The sequence below is a fragment of the Mobula birostris genome, chromosome 23 (assembly GCF_030028105.1).
Source record: "Mobula birostris isolate sMobBir1 chromosome 23, sMobBir1.hap1, whole genome shotgun sequence".
NCBI lineage: Eukaryota > Metazoa > Chordata > Chondrichthyes > Myliobatiformes > Myliobatidae > Mobula > Mobula birostris.
The window spans coordinates 31,049,927-31,070,132 of NC_092392.1; the positions used below are offsets into that span (position 1 = coordinate 31,049,927).

The 20,206-nt window shown below is 37.3% G+C and overlaps 2 protein-coding genes across 5 annotated transcripts in view; one reads left to right on the top strand and one right to left on the bottom strand.

Moving 5' to 3' along the window:
* Positions 1–17,436, top strand: part of tubgcp6 (tubulin gamma complex component 6) — a 57,003-nt gene extending 39,567 nt beyond the window's left edge. The window contains exons 15-26 of one of the 3 annotated variants that reach the window (XM_072241376.1): positions 107–245; positions 345–467; positions 719–2,204; positions 2,677–2,762; positions 4,025–4,262; positions 5,873–6,041; positions 6,940–7,081; positions 9,055–9,249; positions 11,461–11,593; positions 13,808–14,021; positions 14,688–14,887; positions 17,100–17,436. In XM_072241376.1, the coding sequence (XP_072097477.1) occupies positions 107–245; positions 345–467; positions 719–2,204; positions 2,677–2,762; positions 4,025–4,262; positions 5,873–6,041; positions 6,940–7,081; positions 9,055–9,249; positions 11,461–11,593; positions 13,808–14,021; positions 14,688–14,887; positions 17,100–17,191 (3,217 nt within the window). In that variant the 3' untranslated portion in view covers positions 17,192–17,436. Of the gene's footprint in view, positions 1–106; positions 246–344; positions 468–718; positions 2,205–2,676; positions 2,763–4,021; positions 4,263–5,872; positions 6,042–6,939; positions 7,082–9,054; positions 9,250–11,460; positions 11,594–13,807; positions 14,022–14,687; positions 14,888–17,099 lie in introns of all 3 variants that reach the window. The other 2 variants (XM_072241375.1, XM_072241377.1) reach the window with 2 other exon arrangements.
* Positions 1–20,206, bottom strand: part of selenoo1 (selenoprotein O1) — a 47,756-nt gene that overhangs the window by 7,156 nt on the left and 20,394 nt on the right. Inside the window, exon 9 of one of the 2 annotated variants that reach the window (XR_011882945.1) lies at positions 765–915. Coding sequence is in view for 1 of the 2 variants with exons in the window: in XM_072241379.1 (XP_072097480.1) it covers positions 11,295–11,303 (9 nt within the window). In the remaining variant the exon portion in view is untranslated. Of the gene's footprint in view, positions 1–764; positions 916–10,635; positions 11,304–20,206 lie in introns of those variants that run through there. The other variant, XM_072241379.1, reaches the window with a different exon arrangement.

Consider the following 20,206-nt stretch of genomic DNA (forward strand, 5'->3'; position numbering starts at 1 on the left):
AAGGGGTCAAAAGACAAGGCAAGTTACTTAATTATTTAGTTTTAGTTTTATTATTGTCATAGAGTACTAAATGAAAGTTTTAAATTTATATGACTCAATCTTTCAGACAGCAACTAATTGAGCATTATAGCAACTTATCAGAGGAAGCCGCAAGGCGAGAACAGAAAGCCCTGTGGAAAATCCAAAGGCACAAGTTAGAATCTGCACGCATTGACTTTCTCCTTAATGATCAAAAAAAACTTCAGGTAGTACTTCATTTGAATTTCAAATAGATGACTGGTGAAATGTTTCTTTTTAACTTCTGTTGCTTGCTTGACCTTAGATAAACTTTTTTAATGTCTCAGGCATTGCTAGAGAAGTTGCCACTGGGAGAGCAAAGAGAAAAATCGGATGTTATTCCTGGATTGGATCTGCAGCTTCATGAGCCATTGAATAAAGGTTTTGATTCTCAAGGGTTGAGCATTGAGGTGCAGTACTACAGCTGCATTTCATCTCCAAATATTTCTTTCTCTTCTCTTCCACTGCAAAAACATTTTGATATTTGTTGAAAGCTGACAATTTATGGGATTAAAAGTGTCTTGTAATTTTAGCAGAGAGATAGGTCTATAATGTGAAGAGTGGCATTCACGACTTTTTATGCTTGATCTTTTCTAAAGTTAGTGATTAAAGGAAATATTAAATCTATTTAAATATCATTGTATAATTTTCTATGTTTCAGATAACATCAAATGAAAGCAGAATATTTGATCTGAAAGAGCACTTACTTGCACCAGTGAATGAAGAGGCTACAATTGATGTGGCACCAGTTGAGTTGCCTCCATTTCATGATGGAATTGAACCATCTACTCAAAATGATATGGTAGAACCTGGACTTGAAACTTCTCTTGATGATGAATCACAGGATCTACCTCAGACCTGTAATCCAAACCAGAAGGAAGTATGTTTGCTTGATATGAGTTTTGAGGATTTTCTCCCGAAGGAGCAGTTAGAACCTGTTGCTGCCTTTGACACACTTAAACAGACTACAGTACTTGATGATGCCCTAAAGGAAATAGGTTCAGAACTGTCAAATGAAAAAAAAGGCAGAGATTTTGACAAAGATGAATATGATTTCAGTATTCCTTCAGCAGCATCTGTAGGGGCTCAGTATAAAAGATCAGTAGGCAAATACACTTCACAAGAAGGTTCTCAGTGGAATAGTCGCTCTGGTACACACATCAAAGATGTCACATCAGATAGTAAGACACTAGGGCCACATGCAAATATTTATGGTCATGTGTCTGATTCAAATCTAAATATTGGTGAATATACATCCAATGTTGAACTTGCTAGGCCACGATGGAATATCCATGGTCATGCTTCAGAATCTAACATAAAAATTGGTGAGTATGTGTCTAACATTGAACCATCTAGGCCACGATGGAACATTCATGGACATGCTTCAGAATCTAACATAAAAGTTGGTGATTATGTGTCTAACATTGAACCATCTAGACCACGATGGAACATTCATGGACATGCATCACAAGCAAACATGCAGATTGGTGAATATGTCTCAGATGTAGAACAATCTTGGCCAAAAGCAAACGTTCATGGACATGCATCACAAGCAAACATGCAGATTGGTGAATATGTTTCAGATGTAGAACAATCTTGGCCAAAAGCAAACATTCATGGACATGCATCACAAGCCAATATACAAATTGGTGATTATGTTTCCAGTATGGAACCATGTAGATCTAGATGGAACATCCATGGACGTGTGCAACAACTTGGTAAAAATATATCCCGTGCAGAACCATCTGAACCACAATGGAAGAAACCCAGTAAATCGTCACACACTTTACCTAAAATTACTGAGTCCCCTGTATGTGATTGGACAGCTTTTGGGCATCCTTCACAATCAAATTTCAGAATAGGTGAGTGGTCACCTGACATAGAAGCAAACTTAATCCCAAAGCAGAAATCAGTTGCCGGTCACGCATCTGATTCCACCATTCAAGATATATTGTACAACAAACGATCACTGTCAGAAATGGTGGTGCCAGATAAAGCTGATGAGAAACTGAATGTTGAAGTTGTATGTCCTACTATTTCCAAAGAAGAAATAAGCAACACTGAAGAATCCAAACTGATTACAGATCTTCCACATCCTGAACCTGAGCTAAAAGGGAATGAAAACAAAAAACAGGATGAATTACAAGGTAAGAAATAGAATGCTTGTTCTGGATTGTGCTTTTGTTTTTTTTTATGAACTATAGTTTCTTAACAAATGAACAAAATGTATTAACATAATATACAAACCATTTTTGATTAAGATGGAACGCACACAAAATGCTGGAGGAACTCAGCAGGCCAGGCAGCATCTATGGAAAAGAGTATAGTCAATGTTTTGGGCCAAGACCTTTTGTCCTGCCGAAGGGCCTCGGCCCGAAATGGCGAATGTACTCTTTTCCATAGATGCTGTCTGGCCTGCTGAGTTCCTCCAGCATTTTGTGTGTGTTGCACGGATTTCAAGCATCTGCAGATTTTCTCTTGTTTGTGATTTGATTAAGGTGGATTGCAGTGGATTCAACTTGTTTATTTTAAAACTTGCAGATATTTAGATTTTTAAATTTTCTTCTGATAAATTAATGAGATCATATTGCATAGTTACCAGTTAATTATCTTCAACAGGTACCTGTGAAAACGAAATTACCAGCAAATGTACAGAAGAAGCAACGTCCACACCCCCTCTTCAAACTACATGCTTTCAAGATGAGGTATTTAATTTTAGATTCAGATTTCATTCATTGTGCTGTAAACTATGCAGCCTGGCATTCTTAACCCAAACGTACTTTTTTGAAGTCTCTATATGATGTAATGATGATCCTAATAAACCAGCTGAAGTGGGGACTGAACATGATGGGATTGGACAGCAGACCTAGAAGTAAGGAATTTTCACAGGTTCTGCTATGGGAATGAATTCAAGGCATAAACAAAATTTTTAAGATTTGGATTGTCCGTAAGACGTGGTCTTAAATTTGTGGGATTTGCATTGATAGGGCAGGAAGAAATAGGATCTACAGGGCTTGATCACATTGGTGAGGTCTGATGGATCGTTGGCCAAGGTGATAGCTCTGTCAGATCTGGTGATTTCCAATTCCGAGTTTTAGGAGTCCAGGAATGAGTTGAAAACTTCTTGCTTTGCGATCGTTTATTGAAAGTTTAACACAAAGAAATAGGCACAGAGCAAGTGGCAACAGTTTTATTGATAGGAGATGAGCATGAACTAAAGAAATAAAGAGCTAAGAACTAAGATGGTGATTTTGCAAAGACCGATTATGTAACTGGTACATTGTTTTGACACATATTGTGAAAAAAATACAAGTTGTATGTTACTGAAACTACAAATTGAGTCTTGCTAAAGACTCATTAATTCAACAAATACTTTATTAAAAACATAAAGAACAGCTTCTGCTACCTGGCACAGAAACAGAGCCCTGCAAGAAAGATATTTCATTCATACATCATTATTAGGACAACACCATGAATTTCCTCACTAACTTTATTGTAAGACAATCCATTATCCCCAGTACAGCAGTGGATGACAAAGGCTTACCTTCTTAAACCAAAAAGGTACTGCATCCACAATTTGTTCTTTAGATGATATTAATACTATTGGTATCATGGTGTGATTATAATTTGTGTGCTCAAATCATTACACGTTAGTAAAAAATCAAAATGTAAGGATTGCTGACAAACTAGAACACGCACATAAAAATAGTGAGGTAGTGTTCGTGGGTTCAGTGTCCATTCAATATTCAGGAATCAGATGGCAGAGGGAAAGAAGCTGTTCCTGAAACACTGAGTGTGTATCTTCAGGCTCCTGTACCTACTTCCTGATGGTAGCAAAGAGAACAAGGCATGTCCTGGGTGATGAGGGTCCTTATTATTAAATATTATTACAAAAATATTCATGTTTTTGGGTATCTTTAAAATAGTGACTCTGGTAAATAATGTGTGTTTATCTATCCCATAGAAGGTCAATCCTCTTGAGTTACAAAAGGATTGTTTTCAAGAAAGAAATGCACATGGTGGTCAATCAGATTCTACTCCCAAAGACCTAGTGTATACATCAGCTGACCTTTTGAATGAGGCTGTGGGGCCAATGCAGGAAGAAGGTGTTGAAGTATCTACGTGGGAAAAGGAACAGGCCTACCTCAAAAGTCTGGCAGATCAATACTGTGTAGAACACTACCAGGATAACTATGAATTGATGTGTAAGCATATGGCATCTATGGAATTTTTTGGGATGGTAACAATTTAACACTTGCTATTGGAAGCATCATCTTTTATCTGGTTACATTATTTTACAGAATTGTAATTTAACCAATAAGCAATGTTGAAAGTTGTGCTATTATGTATGCATTCACGTGATCAAGTGATGTGAATGTTAAATTGTAGTGGATCAACAAAATACCATCATTTTTATTTCATTTTGATTTAACATTGAACATTGTTAATAATGTTACTACATTCTTCAGATCTTTTATTTACATGAAATTATTTCTCTCATGTTAAGCTGATGTGCTAATTATTAATTACATACACAAATAGTGTCTGATCAAGACTTTAAGTGATATCTACAGAGTTGAATGCACTTGAGAACTTGATGCAGCTGGAGAAATCCAGCAGGAAATCAGAAGATAGGTTAGTAACTCAGTTAGCAGTGACAATGCTTAAAGAGATTCTTCTGTAAGAAAAAAAAATAATGCATAGATAGACAAGATTGAAAAATAGCAGATGGAATTTAATGCAGACAGGTGTAAAGTGTTGCACTTCCATAGGACCAACCAGGTTAAGTGTTACACAGGGAAAGGTAGGCATTGAGGAGTGTGATAGAACAAAGGGATCTGGGAATTCAGGTCCATAATTCATTGAAAATGGTGGCATTGAAAGGGCCGTAAAGAAAGCTTTTGGCACATTGGCCTTCATAAATCAAAGTATTGACTACAGGAGATGGGATGTTATGTTGAAGTTGTATAAGACATTGGTGAGGTCTAATTTGGTGTACTCTGTGCAGTTTTGGTCACTGACCTACAGGAAATATGTAAATAAGGTTTAAAGAGTACAGAGAAAACTTACAAGAATGAGGCCAGGACTGGAGGAACTGCATTATATGGAAAGATTGAATAGGTTAGGACTTTATTCCTTGCAACGTAGAAGGTTGAGGAGAGATTTGATAGAGGTATACAAAATTATGAGGGGTATAGATAGGGCAAATGTAAGCAGGCTTTTTTCCACTGAGGTTGGGTGGGACTACAACCAAAGGTCATGGGTTAAGGGTGAAAGGTGAAAAATTTAAGGGAAATATGAGGGGAAACTTCTTCACTCAGAGGGTTGCGAAAGTATGGAATGGGCTGCCAGTACAAGTGGTGCTTGTTTTCAATATCTAGGAGAATTATGGACAGGTATATGGATAGTAGGGATTTGGAGGGCTGTGGTCCCAGTGCAGGTCGATGGGACCAGGCAGCTTAAATGGCTCAGCATGAATTAGACAGGCTGAAGGGTCTGTTTCTGTGTAGTACTTTTCTATGACTCTATGATGTAGGCATGTCTTGTGTTATTAACTTGTATTATGTTTCTAAACCTATTCCTTTTTTCTGAAGTTTTTATGGTGTCTCAGGTTTTGGAAATAATTTATTTCCATCTCATTTTGCCTTTGAGAACAGCTTCAAATTGGTAGTAGGAACTCAATAAATTTATATTTAAAGCTTTTACATCACCCTAGTAAGACATGAGACACATTAAAATCCTTGCATCATTAATTGGTGAATTAGTCCTTTGTTTTGGATACTGTTAACATTCAGCATTTTATTTATTGTTCCAGCTGAGCCACCCATCTCACATCTACTTCAGAATATAGTAACTGAGCCCTGTTTAGTGCCCTTGGATCCTTCTGTTCGAAGAGCAACAGATGCCACAGCAGTGCAAGCAAGCAGTCTCGTCTCGCTTCCCGTACTGATGAAGCATTCCATAACAGCACCTCTTATAGCTCAGTAAGAATTCTTTCATATTGCTGTCTTAATTGCTGTTTTGTGCAGATAAAGACTTAGCTCAAGAAGGTATTTTTCTTGTTGGTCTAAACTCTTCAATTTCAATCTGGCCAATTTCTTTACACAGATTAGAGGAGAAACAGAACAATTAAATTTCAGATAAAAAGATAATTCTATAATGCACTTGAATTTACCCTTGATGGACAGTTCATTACATCACAGGTAAACCCCTCCCCACTGTTGAGCACATCTACACAGTGTGCTGTTGCCAGAAGGCAGTGTCCATCGTCAAGGGTCCCCACTACCCACATCATGCAAGAGAATATGCCTGTTGACATTGAGAAGGAGGTACAAGAGTCTCGGGACCCACACCACCAGGTTCTGGAACAGTTTTTACCCCTCAACCATCAGGCTCCTGAACCAGAATTACCCAGCTTTCCACTTCCATCACTGAAAGGTTCCCACAATCTATGGATTCTCCTTCAAGGACTCTTCATCTCATGTTCTCGATATTTATCGCTTAATTATTTTTTTTTGTATTTGCACAGTTTGTTTTTTTTTCACACTGATTGTTTGTCCGTCCTGTTGGGTATGGTGATTCTATTATGTTTCTTGGATTTACTGAGTATGCCCATAAGAAAATGAATTTCAGAGTTGTATAAGTACTTTGACAATAAATTTACTTTGAATTTGTTTGGCAAAATATGAAATTTCTAAAGCAAAGCAGATTTACTAGTCATAGGATAAGATTATGTTGCATTCTGGTTTTAAGAAAAAAATTCTTTCTATATCAAATGATAACAATACTAAAGGGTTAATATGTTGAGAAATGCATATTTAGTTTACTTTTAAATATGGGATATTACATTCAAATAATCTCTCTCTCTCACTCTCCTTTCAGTGCTTCCCTGGTAAATAAAGCCATAATTGATTATTTATTTGTGGAGCTGAACATTGAACAGAACTTTGAGGCGTTAAGACATTTCCTTTTGATGGAAGACGGAGAGTTTGCACAATCACTTAGTGATTTGCTCTTTGAAAAGGTAAATTTGATTTGCCAGGCTAGATAGGAAAAAGATGAAAATCTTTACACTTCCATCAGAAATGCACTGTTGCACCTGCAAAAAAGCTTAATTTAAACACATCAATTTTAAGATGTTATTGCAAATGTTGATCTTTCTTTATTTGAAGCTCAATTATTTTTGAAATAATTACGGAATTGTCAGGGAATTAAAGCTCTACCAGATTTCAACTGGCAAATATTTTAATTTAGCATGATGTAATGAAGAGTTCAAATGTGAACTTTGAGCTACAAAATCCTTTTGGTTTATGATCAGATTTCTACAGTATTGTTTTATGAGAAAGTCTAATTTTTTTTGTTTTTCCAAGTTTTCTGCTTGTGAAAGCAGAACCATTGCTTTCTGTATGCAAATTAGCTTGCACAAGTTTGATGATAATTCTTAATTGCAATATAAAGTTCATCTGGCAGTCATTTCCGATATAAATATGAAATTACAGGCATCAGCTTAAGGAAGTTTAAAAATTTCTGTTAGCATGTAATTTATATAGTTTTAATGAGTTACATGGCCTTAAATAAATCATTTTTTTCATGTATTTTCAATGTCCAGTATTGCAGAACCAAACAGCAGTTGACTCTAAATTTGAGAATATTACTGTTGAAATTAGATGGTCCAAAAATAACAAATGGCCAGGTGCTTTTAATTCTATGTATTTATGATTATAGCGTAGTGTTATGGTTAGTGCGACACTCACTATTTCAGTTGGGTAGTTTGGAGTTCAATTCCAGTGCCATTTGTCCTCCCTGTGGAAAGCATGGGTTTTCCCTGGGTGATCTGCTTTCCAAAGATGTCCAAAAATGTACCGGGTAGGTTAATTCGTCATTGTAAATTGTCCCGTGACTAGGGTAGGGTTAAAATGGGGTTGCTGCGGCAGGGTGGCTCAAAGGCTGGAAAGGCCTACTCCACACTGTACTGCTAAACAAAATAAAATAAAAATTATTTCTCAAAATATTTACTTAATGAGAAACAGCATGGAATGGGCCTTTCCAGCCCACTGAGTCGTGCTGCCCAGCTATCCCTTGATTTAATTCTAGCCTAATCATGGGACAATTTACAATGACCAGTTTATCTATACCAATCGGTATGTCTTTGGACTGTGGGAGGAAACCAGGGCACAACAAGGAAACCCATGCGGTCATGGGGAGAATGTGCAAACTCCTTTCATGGAGCGGTGGGAAATGAACCTGGGTCACCTGTATTGTAAAGTGTGTGCTAACCACCACAGAGAAAACACGCACACCACAGGGAGGATGTACAGAGACTCCTTACAGAATGGTGCTGGATTGAACTCTGAACAACATAATGCCCTGCACTGTAATAGCATCATAAATTTGAAGTAAAACATATAAATCCATTGACATAGTACATAAACTAAATCCCCAGTTTGTGCAGAGTTACTCATTTTGATTATTTATATTAGAACATTGGCCTAGCATAGCTGATGTTTCCTCAAATCATTGGTAGCGCTGTACCTGAATCCAAACCACTTGAACATACTTAATTCACTAGCTAGGTGTTTTTCCATATCTTAAATGTTTACTTCCCTGACTAAGATTGGCAATTAGTCAGTTTCATGCAAAGGATTCAGCTGATGTGCTCTGCAATTTCATTCCACATAGGGTGACAACCAGCATCCTGAAGATCCTGTTATAAAATGGTCCCATTACTAGAAGGCTGGTATCTACTGTATTAGATAATTTACATAATTAAATAAAAATTATTTTCCACTTTTAAGATTTCAGCAGGATTCAATTATCCATGTATTAAAAAATAACCACTTTGAGCGAATTATTTAACTAGATTTTGAAAATATTCAATAGTCTACTGATTGCTGGACCCAAATCACATTTTATTTAATAAATGCATGTAACTTCATTCTTGTGAACTGAAAAACCAAATTGTAAAGTGTATTGAAATGGTTCTTACTTTTTTAACAGCTTGGATCTGGACAGACACCAGGGGAACTTTTGAATCCTTTAGTCCTCAATTCAATCTTGAATAAAGCTTTGCAATATAGTCTTCATGGAGACTCTGTGATGGCCTCTAATTTGACTTTTGCTCTCAAATATCTACCAGAAATGTTCAAGCCCAATGCACCAGATGCCTTGAATTGCTTGGAACTAAGATACAAGGTTGGAATCCTTTCTTGCAAAGAAATATGTTTTGTAATTTTCATTATATTCTTTTCTGAATGTCATTTAAATAATGCATTTACATTTAGATAATTTAACTATCAATAAACTGGGTAGGATGCTGATAGATACGAAGTGAACTGATGGCAAAGGAGGAGGAGAAGATGGCGGCGTGACGCAGCGTGCGCGGCCGCTTCGGTGGCGATGTCTGTTATTTGTCAAGTAGGGGACCGTGCATAATTCTGATTTGATGCAGACAGACGTGAGAGTACGGAGGAACATCTGGAGAAACTTCTGAAATGCCCGCTTCGCTGCCGCTGTTACTGTGTGGTCTGGAATCTCCGGAGGAGAAGGCCCCGAATACTCAGCTTTGCTTGTTTTGGCGGCCGGGACGAGGTCGAAGGCGCTGGGCAGAGGATGGCATTCAGGAGGCTGTATCGGGGGGGCTGGTCGGAGGCTCGAAGTTTTCGGAGGGACGGACTCAGTGTCGGCTGTTGTTGGGTGCTTCCAATGCATCGGCAGTTGTCGGTGCCTGGAGGTTTATGGCAGGGAGTTTCTCCCTTTGCCGCCTGTTATCGGGGTCTCGGGAGTCGATCGACTCGGGACTTTAGACTTTTTTTTTTACCGTGCCCATGGTCTGTTCTTTATCAAATTATGGTATTGCTTTGCACTGCTGTAACTATATGTTATAATTATGTGGTTCTGTCAGTGTTAGTCTTTGGTTTGTCCTGTTTTTCTGTGATAATCACTCTGGAGAAACATTGTATCATTTCTTAATGCATGCATGCATTTCTAGATGACAATAAATGAGGACTGAGTATTCTCATAATCTAAAGCTCACTTTGGGGTAAACTGTTGGAGGAAGAACAAATAACGTGGAACGGTGCAGCATTCATCAAAATGGAATTGGACTTCTTGTTAATAGTTTGCAGATGAAGTTCAATATCAATGTAACTGGTGATCAAAACTGAGTGTAAATGTTAAATGAGATAGTCATAGGGGATACTGACCAGGAAAGGTACTATGATAGTATTGCTTGGAAATACCCTGGATCATTGTTGTAATGAGAATAAGGGTGTATAATGAACTTACTTGCAGTGGAATAGAATTTTTATATGAAATATTGTTAAACTTTAGGACACCTTTTAAGAGTTCACAGTACTGTGTTGCTGTAAGTATTATCTTCAAAACAGTATTATCTTTATTGGAAAATAGGACAGCAAGGTTCTTGGTTTAGAAATATGAGTTTATTACACTAAAAAAAAGTTGAAGTATTTAGTTTGCTCTTGCAAATAGATTTACAAAGAGGTTGACTCAGACACAGGTCAGCACTTCTAACAAGATATAGTTCTTCACTTTTTAACAATGACAAGTGTTTCAGATTGGAAATCATTTTGTAGGTTTGGAGCTTTATGAGGAAATTGAACGGGAGTATATCAATCCAAACATATTGCAAATTTATATGGGGCACTTCTAATTAAAACTATTAAATCAAACCATATAGATGATTTAACTAAAGAAGAAAGAAGGTTCTGCTTATCTTGATGAGAAGATGGGGAACTGAGAGAGAGAGATTTTATATAAGTTCAGAGATGGTAGCAGGGTGAAGATGCATCTCTACCAAAGGAGGTATAAGGTGCTCTTTACCTCCATTAGCCTGTAGGTCATTGTTGGGCAAGGTGTAGCACCTGTTTAGTACCCCCCCCCCCCACCAGGGTCAAATGAAGCCAGGAAGCAGGTGGTGAATGGTCATATGAGCAGCTGATGCACATCACAAGTCCTATTTATGAGACCAGTGACGCCAGGCAGACAATCTCTGAAGAGCATTGGTAATGGCTGGGGTCACCCGTCTTGTAAAGACACTGCCCAGAAGAGGGCAATGGCAACCACTTTTGTAGAAAAATTTGCCAAGAGCAATCATGGTCATGGATAGAGACCATGATCGCCTCCATCATATGACACGGCACATAACGATGATGCTGAATGATGTCCAAACATAATTATCCCATGATTCTCTCCAGATGTATGTTAATTGATTTGTTATGTCAGTGGAGCTGAAATGTAATCAAAAGATCACACTGTAACAATAAATTTTTAAAGTTAAAAAAAATACTCAAACTGCATCTAACTTATGAAATTTAAACCACCATGACTGCACATTTACACAATTTCACATGAAGCTTCCAACCTGTCACTGTGATTTTTCTGTAGGTGAATTGGCCTCTCAACATTGTGATCACAGAAAGCTGCATGAACAAGTACAACAAGATCTTTTCCTTTTTACTGCAGTTGAAGCATATGGTCTGGACATTAAAAGATGTTTGGTTTCATTTAAAACGTACAGGTGAGATATATATCGGTTCTGCCTTTGTGAACATGGGTGGAAGAGTGTTGAAATGCCTCAGTGTGTAAAACTGTATTTTGAACAATTTACAGGTAACATTTATTTAGCCGTAATGAAAGACACAAGGTTAGATTTTATGCAGAAGACTGAATACATATGTAGGAATGTGTGTGTTTGTAGATTCATGTGATTATCTGGGATTTGGTGAATAATATTTGACTGTTATTTCCATGGTTTGCACACGGTAAAAGTTATTGAAATGATTGTTTTGTATCCTGAATAACCGCATTGAAGGAGCTGTTTTTTTTCCCAGGCAGAATCTGGATTTTGCAAAAGGAAGTAGCAGGAAAAGAAAAATTTAAGATTACTGAAGGAAGCCAAAGAGGGCTGAGAGTTTCAGATTGAGGGGCATACAGCACAGAACAGGTCCTTTAATTCAATGTGTCCATGCAGATCAGCAAGCATCCATGTACCCAAAACTGTTTTTCTCTTTATATTAATCTTATTACTATCAGTTAGCACCTCTTCTCCGAATCTTCAGCCACTAATTTAAACTAGGGGCCAATTAACTTGCTACCAGCATGAGATTAGCATGGAAAGTGGAGCACCCTGAGGAAACCCATGCATTCATAGGGATAATGTGCAAGTTATACAGACAGGTTTCTTTCTGTAATTGGATGACTTTCTTTTCTGATTGATGCTGCAAGACTGACTGAATACTTCCGTTGTTCTTTTTGTTGAGAAGAGATCATCCATTCTGAGACTTCATTTTCAGACAGGAAAAGGGAAACTTGATTATAAATACAGTGGATTTTGGTTAATCAGGCAGCCACTTATTTGGGACAACTCTTAAAGAACAAAAACTAATTGAGAAAATAGCCAAGACTCCTTTTGTTTATTTGGAACACTGCCGCTTAATTGGGGCAGGAAGTTGCTGAACCTTTTCTAATTAGTGTCAGATGCATAGTCTTGTGTGGCTGTTAGACGCTATGCTGCCCTTAGAACGAACAGATTTTAAAATAGCATCAGTTGTGTGTGTTTGTGTTCAAAAAGCAGTGATTTTGGAAAGAAATAAGCAGTAAGACAATTCAGAACTGTTTTGCTCACTGTGCTTTCAAGCATTCAGACTTGGAGATGCCAGAAACAGCTGTGAGTGAAAATGAAACAATTTTAGAAACTATGAACAAATTGAAGGTATCAACAGTTATCTTGAATGTTACAATGAAAATGAAGATTTGGAGGATGCAATTGTCAAAAATTGTATAAAGTCAGTCCATTATCTACATTAAGTGTCTGCACTGATTTTGTTCATTTATAGTTGATCAAAAGAACATGGCAGCATAATTCCTTCGTCGATAACTATAGGGAACTAATACACAGTTTTATAGAACTGCAGTATTATTGATAGTGTTCTGATTTGTTCTGTGTTTCATTTAAATGTATAAAGTTGTTACTCAGTTTGTTTCATACCTTTTTAACTATTTCCATGAAACTTCAGCTAATTGGGGCAGCCGCTTAATTGGGCTAAAATATGCAGGTCCCAATGTGTCCCAATTAACTGGAATCCACTGTATTTACAAATATGGTGAGTATGAATATAGCACAGCTGGCTGGCTACAAAGTCCATTGATTTGGTGAAAATGGTTTAAATTTCAGAGGTTTTAAAAGAAGTAAATTTAGATATTGTTTTGGTTTGCTGTGTTTAATAATTCAAACATTATCCACACTTCCTGTTTAAAGATAGAGTATGGATTTTAATTATTGGTAATCTGTTACAATTAACAAATACCCATTTGTCAAAATTCTTGTATTCCTATTGTCCTATTCTTGTAACCAAATCCCAGTAAAGAAACCAGTAGTACGGACAACCTACAATGTATCTCTAGTCTTCTGTACAAAGCATGACTTTAATTTTAGAGAATATACTTTCAATGAAGTGCTCCTTTTTAAATTTGAAGTGGGAATACAAATTTGTATATACATCCTTCAAGACCTGTTTGGATTATGTACTAAATCCTGTAACTATATCTACAAATTGGAATAGATGACTGGTTATTTTGTGATATTTACTGTTAAAAGTTATTGTCAATATTAATTAGGTTAATCTAATTTCATTTACCAGTATGCATGCCACAAATGCAGGTCGTACATCTGTTTTTGTGTCATTATCCTCTCAATTTTGCAAATTGAAAAATTTTACATGTTTTATTTTAGCTTTAGTTAACCGTTCTTCAAGTTCAGTCCAGTTGCATCAGCTTCAACTCTATCGACATGAAATGCAGCATTTTGTCAAAGTCATTCAAGGTTATATTGCTAATCAAATTTTGCATGTTACGTGGTGTGAATTTGGACACAAACTGTCATCGGTTGGAAATCTGGATGAGCTCCACAGAACACATGCAGAGTATCTCAACAAGGGCATTTTCAGGCAAGTGTTGTTTAAGTGTTTGTTAGCAATATATTGAGAATATCGCTTAACGTAACGTGTCATAAGAATAATTAGTCTGTGTGTTTGCATTGATAAACCAAGAAAAGTTGGTGAAAAGCTTAACTAAGGAGATTGTTGTGTTTTAATGACCTTCAGCTAATCAATATGTCAGACATTATTAATCATTTGTTTAATTAGAATGTTGAGTGTTGAATCCAGTGAAATAAGAAATATAATATTAATCTGGGGACTATCGAAAATTATTTGCATTTGTTCCAAAAAATGAGTCCATTTTGAAAGTATGATTCTGAGGTGAGTGCGCAACAAAAATACACACAGAAAATCAAATAAGCTCAAATATAATTTCAAATGTTTGTTGCTTTTAATTATACTTCTAATTTCTGTGAGTAAAAGGTGAGTGCTTGGGGGAATCTTCAAGTTGGAAGAGGAATAAAAGTGTGAATTGTTTGCATAAAGTTGTCTGGAAGCTCTTTATTGTTCTTAATTCCTTTCAACCAAATACATCAGTTTTTGACTTTTAAGTTACCAAAATTGGGTTGTTGCATTAGTAGCATCTGACTCTGGCACTGAGAATGGTTTGCACTGTTTTTGGAATTGGTAATATATTTTATGTAAACCAAAATCCTTGTCTGCTTTGAATTACAGAGGGTTATTGACTGAGAAAGCTGCTCCAGTGATGAATATCATTCACAATATTTTCAGCCTGATTCTGAAATTCCGCAGTCAACTGATCTCACAGGCCTGGCAATATGATGCTGATAAACAAATAGCAATACATCCTAATTTTACCATGATGCAGCAATCTTACAAAACATTCAAACATTATTCGCACTTTCTTTTTAAAGGTAGAGTATGTATTTTTAATTATTGGTGTTCTGTTAAAATTAAGAAAATATAAACATCTTCATAATTCTAACTGAATGTAAATATTTCAAAATAATTTGGAACAGATCGTTCGTTTGTTATGTGCCATATCGTATGATGTAAAGGCAATCATGGTTTCATGACCATGATTGTTCTTGGCAAATTTTTCCACAGAAGTGGTTTGCCATTGCTTTCTGGGCAGTGTCTTTACAAGAAGCGTGACCCCAGCCATTATCAATACTCTTTGGAGACTGTCTGTCTTGCGTCAGTGGTTGCAAAACCAGATATTGCAGCCAAAGACGTGGATAATTCAGATTTTGTACTGGATCATTAACTACAGAAGTGAACAAATCCACACAAACCCAGAAACAATAATATTACCTTCTACATAATATTAATTAGTATTGAGCAACACACACTAATTAGTTTTGACATTGTTTTTGTTTTATTGTTAAGTACAGACAATGGTTTGTTGTATTAAGGAGTAATCATTAAATAGTCAGGAATCATTCTTTTGACAATTAATAGAGCAGTGTTTTTAATATAAGTCTCTCACATTGAGTTAGTGTTGTATTTATTTGATTGTGGGGTGTAGGTACTGCTGGCAGCCCCAACATTATTACCCATTTCTAATTTTTCTTGAACTCCCACAAACTACTCCAAAAGATTTGGACCCAGTGTCTTTGAAGGGACAGTGATATTTTGTGACTTGGAGGTAAATCTGTAGATAGTTGTGCTTGATGTGCTGTTCTTCGTGCTAGAGATTTCAGGTTTGGATAGTGTATTTTCAGAATGCAAGGTGTAAGAGAGTAATTTTATTACAATGCTTTGTTTATCTAGATGTAATCACAGTGTGGTTATAGTTAAAAATCTTTCATAAGTATTGTATTTTATATATGGCAGAAGCAAACTAAACATCGGATTAAATGTGTGTATTAATTAATTCTGTAAGTTTCATATTATCACATAGGAGACTATTTATATTTAGCCTATCAAGTCTATGCAGGCTGTCATCTCAACAATATCATTCCCCACTTTCTTTCCTTTAACCTTTTCTCTCAGTTACTCAAATTAGCCTTCATTTTCTAAGCATTGAATTCCGCTGTAGGTGATCAATCAACCTACCAAGTGAACACATCACGAGAGGTTCAGGGATATCCAGCAACATGAATAGATCAGATTGGTATTCCATATAAGGAAGTTGAAAATATTCCACTCAGTTTTAAAATTCTTAAAGACACAACTCCATATCTTTTTTCCATTCGCCAAGTTGGACTGGTTAGGCCGTATCTGTAGAATCTCAGTTTAGAATCAAATACCATCCATGGAACTTCCTTCTCTCCTTCCTCACCAGCAATGGTGTGGACTGTTTGATAGAAGTGGTAATTGTGTCTCAATATCTGATATATGTTACCGTTCATGAAAAATGTGTGGATCAGGTATACAAGTTGTTATCTATAGAACATAGAACAGTATAGCACAGGGACAGGCCATATGGTCAAAAATGTTGTGTCGAATTAGCTAAAACGCAAATCAAAAAAACCCAAACACTAATTCCTCCTACCTACATGTCCATATCCCTCCATCTTCCTTACAACCATGTGCCCATCCAAATGTCCCTTAAAAGCCTCTAATGTATTTGCCTCTGTCACCATACCAGGCAGTGCAATCCAGGCATCCACAACTCTTGAGTAAAAAAACCTTGCCCTCACATCCCCCTTGAACTTACCCCCTCTCACCTTCAATGCATGCCCTATGTCTAATACTCACTGTCCACTCTATCTATGCCTCAGGTCTCCCCACCCAAGTTTATCCAGCCTCTCATGATAGCACATGCCCTCTAAACCAGGCAGCATCCTGGTAAAACTCTTCTGCACCCTCTCCAAATGCTCAACATGCTTCCTATAGTGGGGCGATTTGAACTGTACGCAGTACTCCAGATACGGCCTAACCAGAGCTTTATAGGGTTGCATCATAACCTCCTGACTTTTGAGCTCAATGCCTCAACTTGTATGGTAGCTGTTGTTTTTATGCCAGCCACCCGATGTTGATGTTGAAGTTGCAGTTGTGCTTATAAGATCTTAAATGTTATATCTTTTATAGCTTACAAGTGTGACATTTTACAAGGGAATTTAATGACTCTTCTTCCAATGTTTACTGATTTGTTTTTTTTTACCCCCCCCCCATCTCTAGTGGTCACAAAACTTGTCAATCGGGGATATCAGCCACACCTTGAAGACTTCCTGCTGAGAATTAACTTCAATAATTATTATCTAGATGTTTAATATTTACATTGCTTGCCAGAATTACAAGTGTATGTTACTGAAAATGATAGATTAAATCATCAGGATTTCAGTCTTCAAAAATTATGCACCCAAGTATCTGCCCATGTACATATCTGTATATCTGTGATATATAAACATGCTATATCCTTACAAATAAAAGGTGGTTTGTGATGACATCAACCAGCATTTGTTATTTTTGGGAATTAGCATGTCACCTGCTTTACCAATTTGCCATATTTATAGATAAAACAATGCTTTTAAAGTTGTATATTTAATGCACATGTTTTAAACTGTTTTACTGGTGTTATTTCAATTAAAAATGTTTCATAATGTTATCACTAATTAGGATTAGTTTCATACCAGTTTTAAGTTTATTGGGTCATGCAAAACACCTGCTTACAAAGACAGAGCTGGCTCTGGTAATCTTTATTGTTCATTCTACAAGTTAGTGAGCAACTTGTATATGGATAGATCAAAGGCTAGTTATTGTCTTAGCAACACACATCAAAGTTGCTGGTGAACGCAGCAGGCCAGGCAGCACTGAGATGCTGCCTGGCCTGCCGTGTTCACCAGCAACTTTGATGTGTGTTGCTTGAATTTCCAGCACCTGCAGAATTCCTCGTGTTTGCCTAGTTATTGTCTTTGTAGAATATTGCAAGTCAATTATAGTCTGAATTCTACATTGTTTAAATTAGCTGGTTTTATAAAAACAAGAGATTCTGCAGATGCTAGAAATCCTGAGCAACACACACAAAATGTTGGAGGAACTCAGCAGGTCAGGCAGCATCTACGGAGAGGAATTAACAGTTGACATTTCGGGTCGAGATTCTTTCAGGACTGGAAAGGAAGCGGAAGGGGGACAAAGCCAGAATAAGGTCGTGGGGGAGAGGGGAAAGAGTACCAGCTGGCAGGTGATAGGTGAGGAAGAAGGTTGGGTGGATAAGGAGGGATAAAATGAGAAGCTGAGGTGATACACAGAAGAAGTGGCTGTTGGCTGAAGAGTTGTCGCAGGAAAGCAGCATCCACCATCAGGGACTCTCACCACCCAGGCCATGCTCTCTTCTCATTGCTGTCATCAGAAAGAAGGTGCAGGAGCCTCAGGCCTCACACCACCAGGTTCAGGAACAGTTATTGCCTGTCAACCATCCAGCTCTTGAACCAGAGGGGATAACTTCATCATTGAACTGTTCCACAACCTATGGACTCACTTTCAAGAACTCTTCAACTCATGTTCTCAATATTCATTGCTCATAAAGACTTTGCCTCCACAGTTGCCTATGGCAACAAATTCCACAGATTCACCACTCTCAGGCTAAAGGATTCCTCCTTATCTCCATTCAAAAAGGACACCCTTCTATTTTGAGGCTGTGTCTTTTGGTCTTAAGACACTCCCACCACAGGAAAGATCCTCTCCACATCTACTCTATCAGGGCCTTTCACCATTCAATAGGTTTTAATTAGGTCACCCCTCATTCTTCTAAATTCTAGCGAATAAAGGCCCAGAGCCATCACTCTTCACATGTTGGGCCATTTAAACTTGGAATCAATGTCATAAACCTCCATTGAATCCTCTCATTTCAGCACATCCTTTCTAAGATAAGGGGCTTAAAACTGCTCAGAATACTTCAAGTGAGGCCTTACCAGTGCTCTATAAAGTCTCAACTTTACATTCTTGCTTTTATATTCTAGTCCTCTTGAAATGAATGCTAACATTGCACTTGCCTTCATTACAGACTCAACCTACAAATTAACCTTTAGGGAATCCTGCACAAGGACTCAAGTCCCTTTCCATCTCAATATTTTGTATTTTCTCTCCATTTAGAAAACAGTCCACTCTTTCTTCTACCAAAGTGCATGATCATACACGTCCTGATACTATATCTGCCACTTCTTTGCCCATTCTTCTAATCTGTCCAAGTCCTTCTGTAGCCTCCCCATTTCCTCAAACCTGCCCCTCCACCAATCTTTGTATTGTCTGCAAACTCTGCAACAAAGCCATCAATTCCACCATCCAATTCATTGATTATAGCATAAAAAGATCAGTCCACTGTAGAACACCACTAGTCACCGGCAACCAAACAGAAAAAGCTCCCTTTATTCCCACTCTTTGCCTTCTGCCAATCCAGCCACTGCTTTATCCATGCTAGAATCTTTCTTGTAATACCATGGGCTCATAGCTTGTTAAGCAGCCTCATGTGTGGCACCTTGTCAAAGGACCTCTCCGGTAATGGTAACTTCAGACACTTCATGACCCTGACACCTGGAACCACCACCACACCACTAGTGATTTCCACAGTGAAGATTGATGCAAAGTACTTAAGTTTGTCTGCCATTTCCTTGTTCACCGTTACTACCTCTCCAGCGGTCCAATATTCACTCTTGCCTCTCTTTTACACTTTATGTATCTTTAGAAACTTTACCAAAGGGCAATAAATATTGGTCCGCTAGCTAGTGCTCACATACAGAAGTGTTTATGTAACAGAGCTAGAAGATGTCAAAGTAGGCATTCGAGCCAGCAACTCAGACAGTCAAGGTCCTAAAGGGACTTTCACTGGTCTCCAATGTTTGTATGTCTATTACGAATGTTGAAAAACCTTTTAAAACTTCATGTTTATATCCTCCTGGGTGTTTGGAGCTGTTGTGTTTTGGAGATGACTAGAATTTTGGCAATCCTTTAGTGAAAGAAATTGTGCCTTAGACCAAGAATCTAATTCAAAATCTCCAGGTTCTGCTTGGTTTTGTGTGATATTCCTTACTTGCAGGATTATTGGAGTAGGGTGTGATGAAGTAAAAACAGATGCTACATTTTTAAAAATCTTTAATCTTCTTTATGCTAGAATTTACAAACATTGCAAAACCCAAAATGATGAATTTTAATTTTAGATTTTTGCCTGTAGATAGTGATAATTTAACAAAATTAACATTTACTATGATCTGGCTATGCAATCCAGAAGAATTTTAGCCACATAAAAATGTAGATGACCTCAGGTAATTTTAATTGTTTTGTAATGGTTA